General features: G+C 36.3%; 3 protein-coding genes across 3 annotated transcripts; all 3 read right to left on the bottom strand.

The window, feature by feature from the left end:
* Window positions 1–4,058: 4,058 nt before the first annotated feature.
* On the bottom strand, window positions 4,059–5,168 carry LOC132189943 (protein MIZU-KUSSEI 1). The gene has a single exon (XM_059604800.1). It carries the CDS (start codon window positions 4,966–4,968, stop codon window positions 4,255–4,257), a length of 714 nt encoding a protein of 237 aa, XP_059460783.1. The 5' UTR covers window positions 4,969–5,168; the 3' UTR covers window positions 4,059–4,254.
* A 4,871-nt stretch (window positions 5,169–10,039) lies between these two features.
* On the bottom strand, window positions 10,040–11,015 carry LOC132190260 (uncharacterized). Its single transcript, XM_059605198.1, has one exon. The coding sequence runs from the start codon at window positions 10,900–10,902 to the stop codon at window positions 10,240–10,242; it is 663 nt and encodes a 220-aa protein (XP_059461181.1). The 5' UTR covers window positions 10,903–11,015; the 3' UTR covers window positions 10,040–10,239.
* A 5,141-nt stretch (window positions 11,016–16,156) lies between these two features.
* Window positions 16,157–18,367, bottom strand: LOC132189756 (uncharacterized). Its single transcript, XM_059604540.1, has 5 exons — window positions 18,220–18,367; window positions 17,973–18,075; window positions 17,655–17,855; window positions 17,345–17,560; window positions 16,157–16,939 (listed from the first exon to the last, which is right to left on the bottom strand). The coding sequence occupies exons 1-5, from the start codon at window positions 18,354–18,356 to the stop codon at window positions 16,616–16,618; spliced, it is 981 nt and encodes a 326-aa protein (XP_059460523.1). The 5' UTR covers window positions 18,357–18,367; the 3' UTR covers window positions 16,157–16,615.
* Window positions 18,368–21,633: the final 3,266 nt, after the last annotated feature.

The raw sequence follows: 21,633 nt of genomic DNA, 5'->3' as shown, positions 1-21,633 counted from the left end.
GTTGGAGCCAGCAACTAAACTAATTACATGCAGTACTCCCCAAAGCATTTATTGGACCTTCTCTAGGTCAATCGTGCACCTTTTTTAACAAGTTGAAGTTAATGTCCACAGCCACAGGTAAAATGGCCGGATAATTATCTGGCGGGAACTTCCGTCACCTGACATCAAGGGCGGGAAGATTTACCGTATTAGTGATAATTTTTAAGTTGGGAATATATTAAAAAATAGTTGGCTACTTCAATACATTGCTGACAAATTGGAAAAGAAAATGGACAGCCATGCTCTTCTGGAGGCAGCCTCGAGAGTCGCAACCGGTAGAGTAAAAATATTGCTACCAAGTTGATCAGATTCAATATTCTTTATTAGGAAGGCAGGAGGAAATTAATCCACCTTTTGTGCTTCTAAAGATTCGTTGCTATACATTTCAGGTCTATTACAAACACACTCTTTCTAATTTTTAAATGGTAGTTCAATCGATTGGAGACTACGCTTTATGAAGTGAAAATTATTAGTTTGAATCTCTCATTTTCTTTTTCTTATACGAACATATCAAAAAAATAAAAAAACAAACAAACAAACAAATACACCCTCTCTCATGATTCATATCCTACAATTTAGTACTATATATATATACTGTAATTTTATTTTTAAGAGAAGGAGACAAGGAATAATAACACGAGAGTGAGAAGGGAATTACTCAGCCCACAAGAAGAGTCTCACGGGTGAGTTAACTTATGTGCTTGAGCAGAATTTCCCTATTCGATATTCTTGCTCAAAAAGAAAATATGAGAAATTCTCAATTATAACATCTTTGTCTTCACTTAAATAAACTAAATTGAGCAATCAATGATCACCATTCAAATTGGTTGTCACTCAAAGATGAAACATGATTGTTGGAGCATTTTTCCAAGTTCACGAATTTCTTACACAATGATTTTCTTGACTGCAATGAGATTTCTGTAAAATAAAAATAAGGTCAGAGAGACTCTTCGGTGCTTAAATTAGTATTTTTATTTGTGAATAAAAAAATATAATGAAAATTAGTATCTAGTTATCCATAAATCAGTATGTGTTGAGTAAAATATATAATAAATGGGAGAGCGCTGGGTAGACAAAGAGAGAGACTAGCAAATTCAAGAGGGAGAGAGACGTAGCTGTGTAGAAGAAGGTCTTTGGTGGAGAGGTCTTGTGTAGAAGAATGAGAGAACTCCTTAACCAATGTGTCGAGTGAAATATACAAGAAATAGGATAGAGTGAGGATAGACAAAGAGAGAGACTAGCAAATTCAAGAGGGAGAGAGACGTGGCTGTATGTAGGTCTTTGGTGAAGAGGCCTTGTGTGGAAGAATAAGAGAACCCCTTTTTCCCCTTTTTTTTTTTTTTTTTCTATTTAAGAGAGTCAAAGTGAGATATATATATATATATATTTGTGTGTGTGTGTGTGTGTGTGTGTGTGTGTGATTAGGTGAGTGGGTAGTAGCATATTATAAATATATGTAAAATAAAATGGAACCCGCTAGGAGATATTTTTCCCTAACAATAATAATTATGAGACACAAGGATTTTGTTATAATTAGTTGCTAAGAGGTGAGGAAAGGATGAATTAGTGTGTGTGGTTAAGACTAAAAAACTCCAAGGCTTCTACATAAATTAGAGAAATGAAGGAGAATGTGATGTCATTGTAAGACTTGGTTGCTTGCTTTTAATTCTCTTGGACTATCCGTTGTTGAGACAAGTCTGATATCGTCCAGTGGTCCAAGTGGTTGATGGAAGGCCCATTAAGTGTACGCGGCCCACCACGTCATAAATGCGAACATTCTCCGACTATGAAAGGGCCCATGTAAACCCATCACAAGCCACATACATACATACATCTGATCTGCATTTCAACAGAAAAAATGAAATCTTGTATCACATATTGTTAATAAAAGTCGTGAAATTAAGATGGCATTATAAATTTGTTGTACTTGTTTACAAGTTTAGAAGGCTAGGAATTAAAACACACACACACAGAATCACTTTAATTTATTTTCCAACATCTTACGATCCATGTGCCATGTGTGGAGGAGTAGGTAAGGTGGTCCTCGATCTGATCATGTACAAACGGAAGCAGCACGCACCACGACCTCAGGCACACGCTGGATACAAAGAGGGACAAAAGGCAGAGAGTCCAACTTCTGAATTGGGCCCGGAGCCTGGAGCCCGGAGGGTGGAGGGTGGTCCACTGGTCCTCCATTTTATATCACTCCCCAAAAGCTCTTGCTGGTGGATATATAGTTGATGATGCTCCAGCCTCCAGGATCCAGCCCTTTACTGACAAACGTGCGCGGCAGTGCCTCTCGTTCTCGTTGCATACGCTACTCAAGGGTTTGCCTCCAATTTTATTTTAGTTTTGTTTAAAACAATATGACTTTTAGCATTTCTCTTTTCTAAAATGAATTCTCAATTAATAATTCTTTTAATATTTCTGATATTTTTGTTTTTCCAATACATAATATCATTCAAAAACGACTTCACAATAACACGGGGATGATGTTCTTGCAAATTATATATTTACTTTTCTACATTGAGAAATTAATTATTGATAATTATATCACATCACACAAATATTGATAAATGATTGTGATAGTGTCCCATCCCACGCCCTTAATGTTCCTTCAAAGTTGCTCAATGATATCGATCTCCTACACTATCTTAGTGTAGTGGGTAGCAGCTTTCTACGTGGGTACGTACGTAGTAATCAAGTTATATTATGGGTAGTACTTACGTTACGTGTGATCAATATGTGTATATAGTTGGTAGTTAGTGGTGTGTTGTAGGTGGTTTCATGTTAAATATTACATGTCACGTGGTGTACGTGAATAAGTCTAAGTATAAAGACAAGGGTCAAGGTATTAGAAAGGGTATTGAATTTGTAATCTGATTTGTGTTTTTGTTCGTCTCCAACCCTTAAGTAAAGTTTATTATCTACCCATTTCATATTACTATATATTCTCTAAATATCATCCAATCACATTAGTTTAAAGCAAATAATTGAAATTTGTGTTATTTTTTGTATATAATTATATTCAAGTTGAGTGATTAATTATCTCCTAATTACATATTTCTTAACGTGATTATGAAAATTCATCTAAAATTTAATAGCAATTTTTACTGTTATATCATAAATTATAAAGTTAAAAGTGGATATGAGGTAGCATTTTTTTCTTCTAATATGTTAAAAAAAGTATGATTTGAAGTCATTAGTTGTTTGATAAAATATTTGGACGTCCCTTTAAGTAATAGTATTTGATTAGTTTGATACCCAAAAGAAAAATCGGGAAGAGGAAGGGGTTAGAAATGGGAAAGTAAGTGGAGCCCTTGTCGTGGTGATTGGGCCTGAAATGAGGCCTCTCGTGTGCATGTCCATATCTGTATATCTTATCCACTGTTCCATTTTTCCTCCCACGTAAACGAGCTGTCTTCAAGCGAACACAAAGAGATATTGGGGACTCTTTTGCAGGGGACACAAAACAAATCAATCACACCCCTCGCTGGAACTCACTATATGCATAATACATGTTGTAACAACAACAGCCCTTCTAAAGCAACCAATAATTAAAAAGCTCCAGTCAACAGTCAACACCATAACCATGGCCTCCGATGCTGATGCTGATGCCGATGCCTCCGTTAATGGATGCGCATGCCAAGAACGAGAGAAGACCCAACAACAAAGCTATAGTATCGCAGCTCGCAGGTGACACGACATCTCAGCTTGCGAAAATGATCAATTCAAGAGGCGTAAATATAATTAAATTTTTCCTTAATTCACCCTTCTAATTTTCTATGACACGACCATTTTTAGAGTGGAACTGACTATTTTTAATACAATTGGTGAATTGAATATAAATTGACCATAAAATTAATAGTTAGTGTGTTAAAATTTAAAGATCTAACCAAAATTGTTGGATTAAAATTGACATTTATAATATATCTTATATTTATCCTTCAACAAAACTCGAACCCGACACGGTTAGAGTTTAGGGAATGAGTATATAATTAGAAGAGTTGGGCGTAAAGTGAGGATAAAATACTTGAGCACATCTGAAATTAAAAATGATAAATTATAATACATATATAGCCAGTTACATATATAGCTACATGCCATAAGATGAAGAACTAACATTCCTAATACATGAAGATAGGTTGGGATCCAGTGACATAATAACTAAATATATATAAGAACAATTCATTCGGTCAACGGCTTTGGCAGCTGTCACGACCTGAGAAGAAAGATGCTGAGCTCCTGGCCGGAACTCCCAACGGGGTTAATCATGTGAAAGGACTCGGAGTCGGGCGAGCCAATGACTCGCTCGAAGCTGGCTCGTAGGTACATGAGGTCACCCCCATCCCCATCCACCTCGGATTTGTGCGGCGCAACAGGGAGAACACCCGCCCCGACAGAGACAGTCTGCATCTGCTTCAGGACCGCCACGTCGCTCACCGTCATCTGACGCCGTATGGCGAAGCCAACCTTCCTGCCGTTGCAGTACATGGACCAGACGGGGACGTTGAAGAGGGAGCAGGTGGAGGAGCTGATGGACCGGATATCCTTTTGTCTGTCACACTCGAGCGCGATTCTGAGCAAGCCGTACTGCATCTCTCTTGCCAGGTAGGCGGTGGGGACGGCGAACTCCAGAAGCAGAAGAGGCGAGCTACGGGTGTCGTCTTGTAGGCAGAAGCTGACTCGGCCTTTCCTGTAACCGAAGAAGGTACCGGTGACGGTAGTACTAGTGGAGTAAGAGCCGTGAGTTGAGTCGGTGTCGGTGGAGAGGGAGTCGGATGGTTGGAAGCCACAACATGGGACCATGCACTCCACCAGGGAGCGAAAGGATCGGCGGAACCTCACTTCTCTGCCACAGTCTACGGAGGTTGCAGTGTCGATAATATGTAGGGGGCCTCTTTGGCTTCCCAAGTCTATCATCCTCATTTTCTCTCTAGATGTGAACTTTTGTTGATAATCAGCCTAGTAGCTATAGGAGTTTATGTGAGAGAGAGAGAGAGACTGAGAGTGTATACCGGGTATCTCTAGTAGGAGATCGAAGAGGAAACAAAGGTATAGACTCAAAGAGTATGGAGTATGGAGAGGAGTGTGACCTAAAAAGCCAATAAATAAGCAAGAAAGAGGAGCAAAGTGACGGAAAGGCATAGGGGAATGAATGAATGAGAGGTGGGCCGAGGAATCGTGGGCAATAATTCTGCCCACGAGGGCGTGTGGGGGCCCCAATCTTGGAACTACTTGCAGGTGGGTGGCGTGCCTGATGCTGAAAGCTTTCTCGAATTTATCCGATATTCATTGCCAAAATTTACCAGCATCAAAATCCACAAATCCCTCTACTTTGTAAATTGTAATCTATATATATATACACTTATGGATGGCTGCAGGGTACTCATGGGGGGAGATTCTTAAGACTGATCAACCCCAACTTTTATTCATGAAGGAAAATTACATTAGTATTTAATTTGCAGGCAGTTTAGTTCATGTTTTGATATATGCATGCAGGTGATCTCTGATCTCCTTAATCACGTCCATATTTCAGCATAACTACTTCAGCTAGTTTACATAGAACTCATTAATAGAGATGGTTTCAAATTTCAAATTTTATTAATCTCGATCTGGAGTAGCAATTCTGGAGATCCCAGTCGGAGACAAAAACCAATTAGAATATGTAATTGGCGAAGGCCATATCTTTTTGTGGGCGTGTGTTTTAGCAACGTTGACTCTGATCTCGTACCACGAAATTAACTATCCACCAACCCTTTTACCAATTAAAAGTAAAAAAAGAAAGAAGAAGGGTGAAAAAACGAAACAAGAATAACAACCTGCCCACAAGAAGCAGCAGCGGCAGGGCGAGAAGTTTAACCTGAGTAAGGCTTCCCCAGGCGTAAAGCAAAAAGTCAGAAACAAAAAAGGAAGAAAGGTTGAATAAAGTGGATGGGATGGCATGCATGAGTATATGAGCAAGAAGCATGCCCGAGGCAATGATTAGACCCAATTAGTCCCGTCTGTCCCACAATCCTGCAACCCAAAAGATACTGCTATTTAATTAAAACTTTATCCCATCACAAAATTACTACTCCACTAGATTGATTAATTAAAAATGCCTCAAATACCGACTAAAATCTCATCTTCTTCTCAGATTCTCAACTTTTACCGCAACATTGAGGAAAGTTTAGTCAATTACGTCGATACAGTATGAGAAAAAGGTCGGTAGCGCAAGTCTAAAAGCTGAAATAATTTTGATAGGTTTAGTTAATTAAGTCAGATGAGGCCGACTCCATTAAGCATAAACCTTAAGGGCACGTGTAGCATGAGAAAGGGCTATTTTATTATGAAAATTACTGGTTGTTAATTATTGAGAATAAAAAAAAAATATTGAATGAAATGTTTATTCTTATTTCTTAGTTTGATGATAACACATGTTTTTTTATAAAATTGTATCAAAAATATAAATATATGTAATAAAATAAAATAAAATAAAACAAATAATTATATTAAAAGAAAACCTGAAAATATATATATTAGGGGTGATGACGGGCCACCATTTATCTCCATTTTTAGAGTTCTTATTCTTAGGAGTAAGAATAGCTATTAATAGGAAGATAAATGATTCATCTGTAAATTCATCATTGAGTTTGCATTATTCTTTCACTAAATGTTTATCTTAGGGTTGGCTATTTTACCAGCCAAGTTGGTAATGTATATATAGTTAATTAATCTTAAAAAAATGACATATTTGTGAAAAAAGAAAAAGATTAAGACCCTAATTAATTATGGTACATGATCATTTTGAAAAAAAAAAAAAAAAAAAAACGCACATATATGAACACAATTATGGGGCATTATTGCTCTAAAAAAATTAGCCAATGCATAATAGGACTCTATTCTCTCTATATGACAGTGGATTGTATGCTAGTATGAAATAAGAGTGATAATTGAATGTTGTTGAGTAGCATTATTCAAATACAAATACAAATACATTTAAAGAGCTAGCTAGCTAGTCACGGCCACAGGAGTTGATGGTTTAAGTAAACATCAAATATGTAGGAAGTAGTCATAGAAATTATGAAAGAAATGGATAGTAAAGCTAGTAATGATCAAAGGAGTAAAAGAAGAGGGAGAGAAGCTCTATCCTCCTCTCCTCTCATTCTCAAAATATTCTTAATTAATTAATAGGAAAAGGAAAGGAGAGAAATTACAAAATCAGAGAGCATGCATCCACCCCATGGCCTATATATATATATATATATATAGGCTCGATCTTGGCCCACCGGCCGCGTTAGTGAATGAGAGAGAACTAGGTTTTTGCACGCTTGTTTCTACCTTATGATTCAATCATTCATGCTTCCCATTGCCTATCTCTTGAAAAGCTTCCCGTTTTCATTTATTTTAGTGTGCTGTGCAGCACCTCTTGAATCGGTGGTCCTCCAATTGGACCGACCTATGTGGTCTCTGTAGGAAAAGCCATGTACAACTTTGTTGTCGACTCGTTTCAGGAAGAAAACAAAATATTAGGATCACCCACATCCTCTTTTCTTTATATAAAGCGAAGCTTGCCCCTTTGGTTTTTAATAATGATCGGTCGCAATCGTGTCAAGCCCTGAGACGAGTTTTCTTGTGCCTGATATGAAGGCACGACAATCCACACTTTGATGCCTCATCGGTCGTATTCACATTTGTATTGCTCTAAACAACCATTCACAAGCACACAGTTAAACCATAATTCTGGATATCCAATTAACTTGCTAGCTATCTAGTTGAGAGTACATTTTATGAACAAATAAGTTACCATATTAATTAATTGTGGGATCAATGCTATATTGGTCCACGGGGGTTTGCAGTTTTAAGCTACTAATTAATACTTCCTCCAGTAAACAACGCAAACAAATCTTCTTCTTTTTTCTCACTTGCCCTAAAGCATTTAGTCATTTTTTAAAATCTCAGTTCTTTAATGGTTTAGCTATATATACTAAATTAATATTAATTCCCAGTACAAAAATAAAATAACATTAGGTAGCTACCTTTTTTCCCTTTGGGAATAATGGAACGTCTTTTGCATTTTCTATATCGATCGTACCTTTTTATTCCATTACAGATTATCCTATACTAGTTTTTAATCACCTTTATGATTTATATTGTTATATGTGATTAAGACAAAATCCAGGTGCTTCATGCTTGAGCCCTATATTATTAGTGGGCGAGGGAAGATATTATACTTTAAATATTTTCTCCCCACTAAATACTAATGTGTCCAAACCAACATTATTTAATTAACCAGGGCAACGTAAATAGAATTGAATTAATAGAGTGGTTAATTAATTTGTTGTGTTTGATTATGGTGAAGAAAAGATTAATTAAAGAATAAATTAGCGAAATAGAGAATAGGCATGGGGTAGCAGACCAAGCTAGGTGGGCGTCATGACAACGTATGAGACAAGCACAGAAACATTGATGTTGAGGGTGACACACGTACTTTTTGATACAGCCATGAGTGAGGGGACAAGAATAGTTACTGCTGTTAAAGTAGGAGGCCTTATAACATTTTCACGTACTAAGTAGGAGGAAGTGGGAAACCGGTGGGGGCATGTGGACTGTGGGCATCCAGTGTATATGGCTAAAACAAATAAGGTTCAAAGCTTAAAGATAAAGATCCATTCAACTTTACTCTATATATAATTATCTCCATACATATTACCAATTTGGAAGGTTTCACTCATTCATACTACACTAATCTGGAAAAATAAAAATAAAAACAAAATAAATTACCATGACTTTCTTTCTTATGATTGGACTGGACAAATTATATAACCCAATATTTTAATATTCACGAATTTGTTGTTTGGAAGTCACTTAATTTTAATTTTTAAAATTGGTTGCTCACAAATCAAGGTTTATTGATAGCTTTTGTTTTTTTGTAATGATCGTAAAATGTATGTTGAAGATAAATAATGTCACGCGTATATAATTTATATCATAAGGTCCCTCAAGAGGGGATCGTGCGTTTATCATCATAAATAAATAAAAAGTAAATTCAGAAATCAAGGATTACCGATTGCTTCTATTTTTGTAATGATTGCTTTAGTTGACAATTTTTTTGTTTCTCATCAAAATGAAAGCATTAACCAACAATTCAAAGTATAAACTACTCAATAAAAGGAGTCTGTATTTGTTCTTTCTCTCCCTGTATATAGAAAAATAATTGAAAGCTTTGTAAATGAAATGCCCAACATTTTCATACAACAAATGCATATATATCAAGTATCAACCCCAAAGGTGGCATTGAGCTTATTTCACTACTAGGCCCATTTGTCTTTCTCTCTACTCGTTTTTTTGGGGTGTGGTGGTGGTTATGCCCGGTCTGAAGGGGCCTTACAATGGCATAAGAATATTTGGTGGGCTCCTGTCAAGGCCCGGTCCAGCAAGGACAATAAGAAGTGGGGTGAGAACGCAATGATAGGGGGATACGGACGTCAACAAAGGAATTACTGCTGTTGACTTTCATTGCATCAAATGGAAACAGGACCGGCCAATCAGGGAAAGGCAACGTGCAAAATCAGACATGGGAAGCAACTTCCCAAACTCGGGTAAAGCAAATTTAGGCGATACGCGTGAAAAGGAATGTGTATGGAAGCACGTTTGAGCGCTTTTTGGCCGCCGCCAGCCCATTTAGAACTATTCCGAAGTCTGCGTTTCCATACACGCTCGCTTGCATTCTCATTTCTCAACAACAAAAAAACCTGATCAAGCATTGAATATTTTGTTTCATATTTATCTCCTTAATAGGAACGCCAACTTAGCACGATGGCCGCTTCAAACAAATTTTCTAACAACATTTCCACTAGGATATAGCCTATCGCCATTGTAATCTTGTTTGTGCTCTCCGAATACCTCTTATTGTTCCAAATTTAAGGCCTGGTATTTCTTGATTAATTATTAAAATGCTAAAAAAAAACAAACAAACAAATGAAATTAAGAGAAGAAAGGTATAGATCGAGATGAGAAGCATGAAAATTTTCACAGGAAAAATCCCCATATCAAGATGAATGATTCAGAGGGGTGGTGAATCAAGCTACAAAAACTACACACTCAATCCCATCCTCTTTTTACATAGGGAGAGTATGTCACAAAAAAGAAAAGAAAAGAAAAAAAAAAATAGAGAAATTTTCTCTGGCCTGACGTAGTTACAGAGAGAAGAAAGACCTAGAGAACATCGCCTTCGTAAATGGTGCTCAACCTGATTCTAAAGGATCGAACCGCCATCTTAGCCCTTTTAGAAGTGTATCTCTGCAACTTTCTCACAGACCCAGCTCGAGATAATCCACCGGCTGCAACACCCCCCGGCTTCCCATTTACACCGGGAGATTTCTTTGGCCATTTGGGTGCATACCCATCATCCATACCATGGTAACCATAATTAACTTTGTTACTTTGTAAGGAAGTTGACTGATTCACCACAAGAACCGGAGATATACGGGCCTTGTTGCGGCGATGACCACCCTTGCTCGACGCATTCTGAAGAGCAACGCTGGCTTTAACGGCCAAGGCGGCCATATCGGAGGCGGTTAGGCGCTGCCGAAGCTTAGAAGCGGGAAGCACGAAGTAGATCTGGTTGGCCTGAAGTTGATCGTCCAGATCCAACACTGGAATGTAATCATCATAATACAAACGATCAGAATTGCAGACAAAGGACGGTGAAGACGAGGAAGAAGAAGAAGAAGAAGACGATGAACGCTCGGCCTCAAGGACTTGGGAGACAGTGACTGGAACAGGATATTCGCGGAGGGTACCGTTGACGGAGATGATCTTGGCAGTGGGCTGAGAAGACCGAGAGTCGTCTCTCACGGAGGAGAAGCAAGCACCCATTAGTTTCCAGATTCAAAACTCGGCAAGTGCGTGTGAAAGAGAGGAGGAGAGAAGTACGAGTAGCCGTACAGTCGTAGTGGGGGGAGATCGAGTTGGGATCCGAGAAGAGAATGTGGGAAATGAATGAAGTGGGAAGGTGTGATATAAATTTGGTTGTATTTGGGGGAGGCGATGACGCACTCGAGGCCGTCATCAACGAATTCCGTTGAAGAATTAATCAAAAACAATAATTCGTCGCTGTCTTAAGTCATAAGCGATGACGCGTACGCGGCCCATTTTCTACAACCCCGCGTCATCTCGAACGTCCATCGGATTCTCTTGTCCTTAAATCTTGGCATGCAAGCAAACCAATGCCGTGTTTCCTTTACCTTTTTAAGCTTGGTAATTTTTTTTTTAGAATGAATAAAGAAGAATGACAAATAAAAGTTATTTAAAAATAGTTTTAAGTTTTTGGGAATATTTTAAAGAAAAAACTGTTTGTTAATGTCTGGATTGTTCAGAAGAGGGAAAAAAAAAATTGGGAAAGAAAAAGGATTTGCCCGTATTTATTGTGCTATTTTTATTTTTACTTTTCCCGTGTTGGCTAAGAAAACAACCGATTCACTCTTCTCGCGTACGCTGTTTGACTCGCCAACCGTACCGGAAATAGGCTGTTGTCCGTCAATGGCCGTTGCAGTACAGCAGTCCTGTATTCTGTACTTGTCTCGCCTGGTTGCTCCCTTTTATTGAATAATCACACATTGACTTCCTCAAAGTCCATTATTATTAAATCAAAATCCTTCGTCAGAGCGCTGTTCATAGACTCATAAATGATGTATGTAGTTAATGACTTTTACCAGTCAGAGCCTGCTACAGCCTACATGCAGTCAAAAACAACCAACTTTTATAAATTTATTGTTTAATAATATAATATCATTTCTCAACTACAATTATGATAAATTATGCAAACGAAAAGGGAAGCAGGCCTTAACGTGCAATTCTTATTCCACACATAGATATACTGGGCCTGTGCTTCAGCGGGAGAGGCCTAAAAGTTCTGTCCTACTGTCCTAGATTGTTTACGTAGCCAAACATATAGACAGCCTATATACATATTTTGAAGCCCACACCAAAACCCCAGAAAGGCAAAACCCAAAATCCTCTGCCACTTCCTTATTTGGCACACGGTTTGGCACATACTCGGACAACGAGGCCCACATGAGCTTGAACTGAAATGGCAATGACACTGTTTTTCTTAAAATTGGGCTGTAAAAATTTAATGCAAATCCCGTCTTGTTATGCATTTTTATTAAAACTATTAAAAATATATGTGCTTCTCATATGCTCAAGAGACTTGTAATAATTTTAAAGTAATGCCATTCTACACATTACATGTTCACACTGGCTGATTTGTTGTGTTTTATAAGTAGCTTTTCAAGTCGGCCACTTGAAAATAACGAAAGTGTTAGCCATTGAAAACATAATACAATAGTTGGTGTGAAAATATAGTGTGAAGAATAGCATTAGATGAAATTTCTCCAATTCAATTCAAAAGAAAACTTTGTCCAGTGATAAATTGGCTATAAAATTGTTATTTTTATTTACTTAGAATATTGGCGCATGAAATATCAATATTAAAATCTATGAAATTTCCTTTTATGTTGATATACGAAGAAGTTGTAAGAAATAATGTGTATATTTTGGAGGAACTTGAGGTGATAGGGAAAGTTGGTATACCCATGCATGCTTTGGTATCACCCCAACCCAAATTATTGGGTTGGGGTGATATTTCTTCCCCTTTTCCTCTGGCTTTAGGTGTTTGATACCAATTTGGATTTGACGAGTGGTACTATTTTTGTGTTGAAGTCGTTTAGTCAATTATTTGAGAAAGAGGATTTGAGAGCGACGTTGCGTCTTGATCTAATTTGGTAGGGACTGGTATTGGTAGTTAGCTCTCACTTATTCTAAGCTTTCCCCTTTGGTAGGAGGATTTAGGTATTGTTAGTTGGAGCCGATGGATATCATCATTCGGCTAACATTTGTTTTAAGCCTAGGTATACTCGGTCGTAATACACATCATCATCATAAATCCCCTCACACCCCCTATTATTGAAGCTTGCATTAATTTCCTTCATTCAAACCGATATTTTTGTTAGACATGCGGTTCTTTTCTGTTTTTCCAATATTGTTTTCAAAAATTTACAACCTTGAATGAGATAGTTAGCAATCATGAAAAGGACAAAAGTTTTATGCCAAACCAAATCGATGAAAAAAAAATTAAGCTAATTTATTAAATTTATGTGTATTTTTAGAGCATATAATTCTTATAAATATGATTGGTTAATCTTATTTTAAAAAATCTCCAATTCATATGGACAAAAACTTTATTGACTATTTTAATTAAGATATTATCCAAACACATATTTTGTTAGTAGTTAATTGTATTTGTGTTCCCATGTTTTTTTTTTTTTTTTTTATCCCTATTGGCACGAGGGGTTCCTTTTGGGGAAATGTGTCAAGTCAATGAGCAGGAACGCCACATGTGGAAGGTCCTGTTTTCATTACTATATGCATCTGAGTCTTTTCTACTACTGACTTTTTAACACACGGCAATCCGCAGACAGTTCCACCTATAGAAAATCGCAGTACACGTGCAGCTTTGCTTCCATCTATACTTGTTCTCCTCTGTTTTTCCTCACTCCGCGGAAACTTATCTTCAACTTGAAGCCGCATGGTGTCAAGAATTCCTGCACGTGAGGAGGTTCCATTTGTGTATTGGATTCCGGTAATTTGACGATAAAATTGTAAGCGCGCAATTTAAACTAGAGATAATGGTAATCTAAAACTTGTTTTTGACAAATTATTCGAATTATTAATCATTCAACAATAAAATTGTTGAAATTTGTTTTTTTCGATATTTGTTTAGTAACAAGGATTGAAAAGATGAGATAATCATGAACAAGTAATAAAGAAGGGGTGGTTGGGTAACTGGGTAAGCTCCATGTAGATAGATGATTAGGTCATCAAAGGAGGAGTGATGACACTGCAGATGAGTAATGCCAAACCAGCAGCAGAGGCAACCTTATCATCAACACTGTAGTGGAAACGATAAAGGCACAAAACCATCAAGTAAATTTAATAGTTGTTGTTGATGAGTCAGTAAATAAAGGTATATACGAAATTTAATATGGAACGTAGAAATGATAGAAAATGGAGAAAAGAGGGAATAAAAGATGCCCATTAATTAATCCAGCACAGTGCATGGCACCCCACCCACCGTATCCCACTACTAGGCGCCAAATCTCATCACTTCAATCTTTCTAGTTTCTATATATATATATATATATATATATATATATATATGTATAAGGCGTAACAGTGACATGGTTCTCGAAACACAAGGGCAGGGGATAAGAACGCACCTATTCCAGAATATTAGAAGGGCGATGAAACGTGTACGGCCAAGAATAGAGATGGAGTATACGTGGCAGCCCATCAGAGGAGAGTGAGTCATGTAAGCACCTAAGAAGCTGACAAAGCAGCCCTCATCCACCTCCTTTTTGGTTTTGCTTGGTTTTTTAATTTAATTTATTTGTGAAGTTGTACATCGGAAACGTCACCCACCCCACCCCCATCCATTCTCAGTTTAAAGAGGAGCTAGCAGATGTCGTCCTCTGTTTTGGCCCCCAATAATTCATTAAATAAATTAAGCAATCATCGTCCTTTACTATGAGAAAGATAAGAAAGGGAAAGCTGGGAAATGGATGGAGAATGGAGTCACACGCAGCCCTTCAGATTCTTCACGACTCTCATAATCCACTTGCTTTATTATTTTTCTATACATATATTCAAAAGATACATCAATAAACAAGAAATAAAAAATAGATGGGGTAGCATCTGATGAAGAAGTACTTGTCCTCGTCTTTGTCAATTGTGGGGTTAACGTGTTTCCCAAGCTTTACTTGATATAAACTTCCCTCGTCTTGTCTAGGCTTATATGAGGTTCCAAACATTTTGCTTATTATAGCATTCTACTCGCACCAATTGTGTGATTTCTAACAATTTGTTGTTTACAATGCTAATAATTTAAATAGTAATTGTAAAAAAGTTCATATGAAATTTGCCACATGAATAAGTGTCAGATAATTTGAACAGCAAATAAAAAATTACGGCAAGAAAATTTATTTTGAGCATGTATCTTTTATACGACCTCTATGTTGAAATTACCCAAAATTTGAAAAATTAAAATAAGGGAAAAAATTTTAAGAGTTTTTTAATTTAAACCCTAAAGTTTAAAAATTAGTAATATACCCTTATAATGTTTTAAAAATTCTTGATGGGTAAAATAGATTTTCCCCTTCTAATAATAATATTCGATCTCACATCAAACCAAAGCTCTACGTGACCGCAAAGCTACATTGTCCCATTGAATTGTATCAATCAAGAACCACTTGTTAATGAAAAGACCCTTTTTCTTTCAAAGCACACCACTTCGGTGGACCGATGGGTTGAGGCACCTTGAATTGACCACAAGATTATGGTGTTATTTATTAGTGCAACAAAAGTAATCGGCATCTATCAACTGTGAGCATCACTAATCGTTCTTATCTACAAAAATAATATACTAGTTTTAAATGGCTACCACATGGTTTGAATTAGACCATAAAGGGGCCCTCCCATGCTTGAAATATGAGGCCTAACTTGGAAAACGCACAATTATATCTCAAGCTACAGAACATTTCCAAACATGAACCAAAAGTTGTCGGCTTTATAACCAAGAATGTGAATCACAATGGAAATAACGGCTCTGTCGATTAAAATTTTTATTAACTAATAACTCAAAATGCAAATTATTTCTTCAAAAAAAAAAAAAAAAAAACTCGTTTCATCATCATTGCATTCATTATAAATTCATGTATGAAGATCTTCTCATGGTACAATATTAAACTCTGCCATCTTGTGAATTTAGTGTAGCATTCACAAAATTTAATGTATCACAGAGCACGACATGCCTAAAAAATATGCAACTGCCAGCTCATATTTCCACTCATTTCTTTCTTCTTTTTTTTTTTTTTTTTTCCCCTCATGCTTTCTCACATGATCGAACTCCACATTAAAAGCTTAAAGAATACAAAAAGAGAACCCACTCGTGCAGTTACTTTAATGTACTTTCTAATATTGGTTCCAAATATACGATCATCTGTCAGATAAGTTCGTAACGAAATACCCAACAAGGACATGCCTCACAAGGCATATATGGGATAAACCACGAATCAAACACACAACAGTATAATTTTTTTTTTTCTTTTTTCATTTTACAAAAAAAAAAAAACACTGTCAATATGCACAAAATATGTTCTCTGTACATATGCCAGCATGATGCCATTCCATTATGATATCTTTCCAACAACCCAAAGCCCAGATATGTAATTATCTGTACAAGGATAGGCTATTATTTATATCCTAAAATTTCTAACTAAGACATAAATCCCAACAGTAATTACCATATATATATGAGAGACCACCTCATACTTCAGACCCTAGTAAAAAACCACACTCTATTTGTCTTTCTAGTATTTACAAAGCTAAGTCTGTGCATTTCCTTTCCCACATTTTGTTCTTTTTTTTTTTAATCTTTTTTCTATTTAATTTATCGATTAGTTTTTTTATAAAGTCTATCACTTCAATTCACCATATAGCTATAACTTCACAGTACGTATATGATAGATTCATCTCAAAATGGAGCTCGATGGGGTATACCCTTTCTTCTCCGGGCATTGTGGTGGTTGAAAATCGGAGGCGTTGCGGGTGAAAAGCGTGAAATGTTTGTAGTGGCCTCATCCCCGGAACTGGGAGACCTCTCTCCACCGTAATTGTTGTGGCCATCAGATGAAATTGCAGGGCTATCCATCATCATGCGGTTGAAAATGTTCGTCCTCCGAATCTTCTTAGGGGTTGATGACTCATCTGATTCTGACCCACCATGGAACCCGTCCCTGGTGTGCTTCATTCTCAGTGTAAACGTGAGGTCTGGCTCACCCCGCTTCATAGCCCCCAGCTGATGACAATGACACAAATGGGAAGGGCAATTTAGTCAGGAAAAGAGGAAGAAGAAATAAGAAGCAGCGAGAAATAAACAGAGTAGGTGAGAGAACGGGGCATAAAACAGGGTAAGCAAACAAAATGTTATTCAAAGTAGTCGCCAAGAAAACTTCTAACACGAAAGTAACCACCAAACCAAAGATCACGGGAAGGAAAATCGACATCAACAAGAAATCGGAACCTCCTAAATATTTGAGTAAAAAAATGTAAAAAAAAAAAAAAAAAAAAAAAAGAAGAAGATAAAAATTAGGTTGATGAAAAAGTACAACCCACAAAGAAGCAAAGTCAAATAAGGCAGAGACACGAGTAGGAACACAAGAATGGTGTGAAATCAGAGAGTGACATTGAGAAAGAAAATCACCTTGCAACCCAAAGAGCAAAATCTGAAGGAATCAAGGAGGCTTCTGCAGCAAATCTCACATGTATTAGTAACCCCCTTTCCAGGCCTAGGCTGTGGCCGCTCATTCAAGAACACAATCTTTGCGCTATTGATAATGTATGTCTGAACACCAGAAATGTCGAGGTACTTCTGAATCTCATTAACCCTAACAACGTTGTGGTACGAGGATCGTCTTATCTGCACCAACCCAAGCCAATACAATTTTAATAACACATTTCCTCATATAACAAGATTAAAAGAGAAACAAGAGAATAGAAATAAATATCAAAACCTGCACAACGCGGTGATCTTTGTGATTGATCAAACAGTAGGAGCATAGAGCATGTCCCATACAGTCCAAACAGAACAGATTGCATTCGCTTTTATTGGAATCTCCATGAATGGAGCAGGGGATGAAGTAATTAGCTCTCAGCAGTGGCTTTAGCCATGGGGGACCCAATTCATCGTTCCCCATTCGGCCTACAGGACTCACCTGATTATCGAAAATGGTATTTATTAGGAAAAGAATGCAAACAGAAAAGAAACAATGAAGCAGAGGAGTGCACTGTGAAAAAAAAAAAAAAAAGCGAGGGAGAAAGGAAAAAAATACCATGACTTTGTGGTGATTGGCCTTGACAAATCCAGTATTATTCTGCCGCTGCTGTTGATTATCGATAGCCAGACTGTCCAGTTCCGTAAGAACAAATGAAAACCTTCCAAGATTGAATATGGATACACAAGAAAACAAAAACCATACACCAAAGTCAGCCAAACATATAATGAAAGCTGTAAATCCACCAGTATAAAAGAACAAATATCGAAAATCAGAGATAAAGAATCATTAGCAGAGCCTCAACCTCGGAATCGTTTGGGGAGGACGACTGAAGAGAAATCGCCGCCGAAGCTTGCTAGGGTAAAAGAGAGTGTTTCTGATGAGAGGCAGGGGAATGGACTGGGAAGAGAAAAGCTCCCAAGGCTGCAAAAATACCTTCATTTTTATAAGGCGGTCACTAAAAACAAAAACTATAAAAATATAAATGTGTATAAAATATAATAAAAATAAAAAAATAAAGAAACGTGCCCACATATGACGAAGGCAGCCGAATTTTATCATCGGGTTTCAGTGGAGACAGCAATGACGAGATTCTACCTTCTTTATTACCGTCCGATGAAATCTCCTTTTTCCCTCCCTCCCCACTGTGCGTGCACCTTTTGCCTAATCTGTATAAGCGCTGTTGCGGAACCGTCCGATCAAGTGGACTCTAATTTCACGCATGTCAAAGTGGGTCCTTCTAAACTAATGTAAACGCCGCCTTAAGCCCCACGTGTGTGTATCGTGCACAGGTTTCCTTCTGTTTAAGGAAAAGCTCCACGCGCTTGAAACGATAAACGCTACATTATTTTAAAAAAATATTTTTAAAAGTTGGTTTTTAAAATGAGAAATACTATGATTTTTTTTTTCTTTCTAGTATTTGTATGGTTGATATTGTTTTCTAAAAAAGCAAAAAAAAAAAAAAAAAACTCCAAGTTCCTCAAAAAAAAAAAAATAATAATAATAATAATATTTATTTAGGACAAGAGGAACGTAACATTCATCTTTTTAAATGATTTTTACAATTTTATGAGATTTATTATTTTAAAAAATATGTGAGTCATGAGATGATGACCTATTATTTAAAAACTAACTTTAAAAAAATATATTAAAAAAAAAAAGAGAGAAAAATGTAGCATTTCTCTACTACTTAACCTCATATTGTTCTACTTGTTTCCCAAGTCAAGACATCTCATCTAGATGAGCTAGATTAGTACTCTTTTTCTTTTCTCTTTTTTTTTTTTTTTTAATCATCATAAAGTTAATATGAGTTTTACAATTAGTATTTGATATATATATATATACTCTTTTTGTTTCAAAAAAAGCCTCTTAACTACTAATCTTTAAAATAAAGAAAATTTAATTAAATATTATGTGAATGACTCATGCTATTTAATAAAGTGTTATATTATTATCATACAACTGTGATCATCAATCACTTAATTTTTATTTTTATTTTTTAAAAAAAAATCACTTATAACACATGATGTCAACTTCTGTAAAATAAATATAATTAATGAGACGTGAAGAATAACATAATCTACATTTATAACCTTAAAAAGGCCCCAAACCATTGCTACGAACTCACCCAATATTTAAGCACCAGTCAGCTCTAATCTACATTGCACACATTTTATAACTCTTCTTTTTTAAAGTTTATAAATATACTTATTCTTTTTTTATAAATATAGTCTTTACACCATACACCACTAGATAATTAAGTAAGCGCCACTCCTGGTCGGTCTATCGGCATCCAGGACCTTCTCGAGTGACTCGCCAAAGAGAAGAAGGATGTTTTGGAAAAACAAAAAATCACTACAAGCCAACCCACGTCCCTACGAGAAAGAGAGAGAGACCAACAAAAACTCACAAAAAAGGAAGAAAAAGGAACGGTGATGACATTATTTTGACAATAATCTGCCTTTTTTCGTAAGTGGACTATAATGTACTTGATCCTATCTGAAATGTGGCAACCAAACCGACCAACCAATGAAGAAAAACTTAGTTCGATGATAACTGATTTTTCAAATTTTTTTTTTGATGAATAACTGATTTTTCAATTTACTAGTTCTTGGGTGATATTTCTTGTTGAATTTTTGTTCTTTTTTTGCAGAATAATAAAAACCCTTCATCAAAGCAGAAACCCAGTTAATTTCTTTCCAAAATAAGCAAAAGTTTAGGACAATTGTTTTTGCCTTTGACTTTGAGTGATACCATAATTTTTGCTATAAATTTTTGTTTACACTGACCTAACAATTCATTATTTCATAATAAGAAATGCAGAGCGTAAAAGCTCTTACAAAGAAACATAGCAAAAAGCAATGAATAGTATAACATCATAGATACACTGAAAATCTAATAATAAAAAACGTATCTACCTCCTCTGATCCAACTCATGTGCACACTTCATTTAAGGGGCAAATCCGCTCTGGGCAGACTATATCTGAAATACATGAGTATGTCTTATTCCTAAAGAAACAAGTTTTATTGACCCGACCGTGAGACTAATCCTTCACATCGAAACTATCACTCCTTAGCCCAAATTGTCATATAGACTGTAAATAAATGATGATAATGCATGAACTTAAATTACTTGGGTATTTTTTTGTCATATTAGATGCCCATTTTGAAATAGGGTGCCCATATGCTGCTGGAGCCTGGAAGTGGAAGGCAGCTGGTTCAATTAGTGTGTCACCACCAATCACCATGTTTTGCTTAACTTCTTTCATGTCAGTGTGAAGAAGTGTGAACCCCGTTGCCTTAATTCGGCTTGTGCTTGTGTTTTTTTTTACTTATCAAACACCTTCTCACGACTCACGTCAGGCGTCTCAATGTCGGTGGAGCCGCCAACAATAGGAACATTCATTTAATTTCAGTGGGTAGCCCTTCAATTCAATTCAATCTCAAGTTTGAATGGAATCAAAAACGTTGGACCTCTTGTTAGGCTGGACTCTAAATAACTACGGCTTCTCCAATCTCGACGCTAAAAATCATCCTACCTGTTGCCTTTCAGACTCAAGCCCATCACATTGAAACCCAACTATTATTATTATTATTATTATTATTTTGGTTTTAATCAAATTGGAAAATGGATGGATACAAGTAATCAAAACTAATGACACAATGGCCAGAACTCTATTTGATAAAGCGTTTTTAATGGTGATTTTTTGTTTTTTGTTTTTTGTTTTTAAGTGTTATAAAAGGTTATAAAAAGGTGAAAACTATTTTTATATTTTAAAGAATATTTTTATATTTTGCATTGTTTGTCATAGCATTTTTATCAAAAACAGAAAACAAATATAACCTTGGACTTCAACGAAGCTCTTCTCATTTCAAATGAGTGGTGCTACACATATAATTTTATTCAATGTTTATCCAATAATGCCATTGTTAAATATTAAAAGAAAGATCTAGTAATTAGTTGGGAGTATCATAGTAGTATGGTTGAATGAATGTTGGATAAAATCATTACACTTTTTTTTTTTTTTTTTATGAATATAGAATAATAAATAAATAAATAAAAACTAGAGAACCTAAGATAGAGATCTCGATCACCAAATACGAGAAAGTTTTTATGGAATTCACTAATAATTAAAACAGCAAATTATTAGATATTGATTATTGAAATTCCTCCACAGTTATTGGTTGGATGATTGTGGACGTGGTGCGTTATATTGCA

The sequence above is a fragment of the Corylus avellana genome, chromosome ca8 (genome assembly GCF_901000735.1).
Source record: "Corylus avellana chromosome ca8, CavTom2PMs-1.0".
NCBI lineage: Eukaryota > Viridiplantae > Streptophyta > Magnoliopsida > Fagales > Betulaceae > Corylus > Corylus avellana.
This window is presented reverse-complemented; position numbering and strand designations above follow the sequence as displayed.

Coding starts and splice junctions, on each gene's coding strand:
- LOC132189756 (XM_059604540.1), bottom strand. CDS start 18,356: ATGAAGGTATTTTTGCAGCCTTGGGAGCTTTTCTCTTCCCAGTCCATT. Junction 18,076..18,219: donor CCTCCCCAAACGATTCCGAG/GTTGAGGCTCTG, acceptor CAATCTTGGAAG/GTTTTCATTTGTTCTTACGG. Junction 17,856..17,972: donor CCAATCACCACAAAGTCATG/GTATTTTTTTCC, acceptor TTCGATAATCAG/GTGAGTCCTGTAGGCCGAAT.
- LOC132190260 (XM_059605198.1), bottom strand. CDS start 10,902: ATGGGTGCTTGCTTCTCCTCCGTGAGAGACGACTCTCGGTCTTCTCAG.
- LOC132189943 (XM_059604800.1), bottom strand. CDS start 4,968: ATGAGGATGATAGACTTGGGAAGCCAAAGAGGCCCCCTACATATTATC.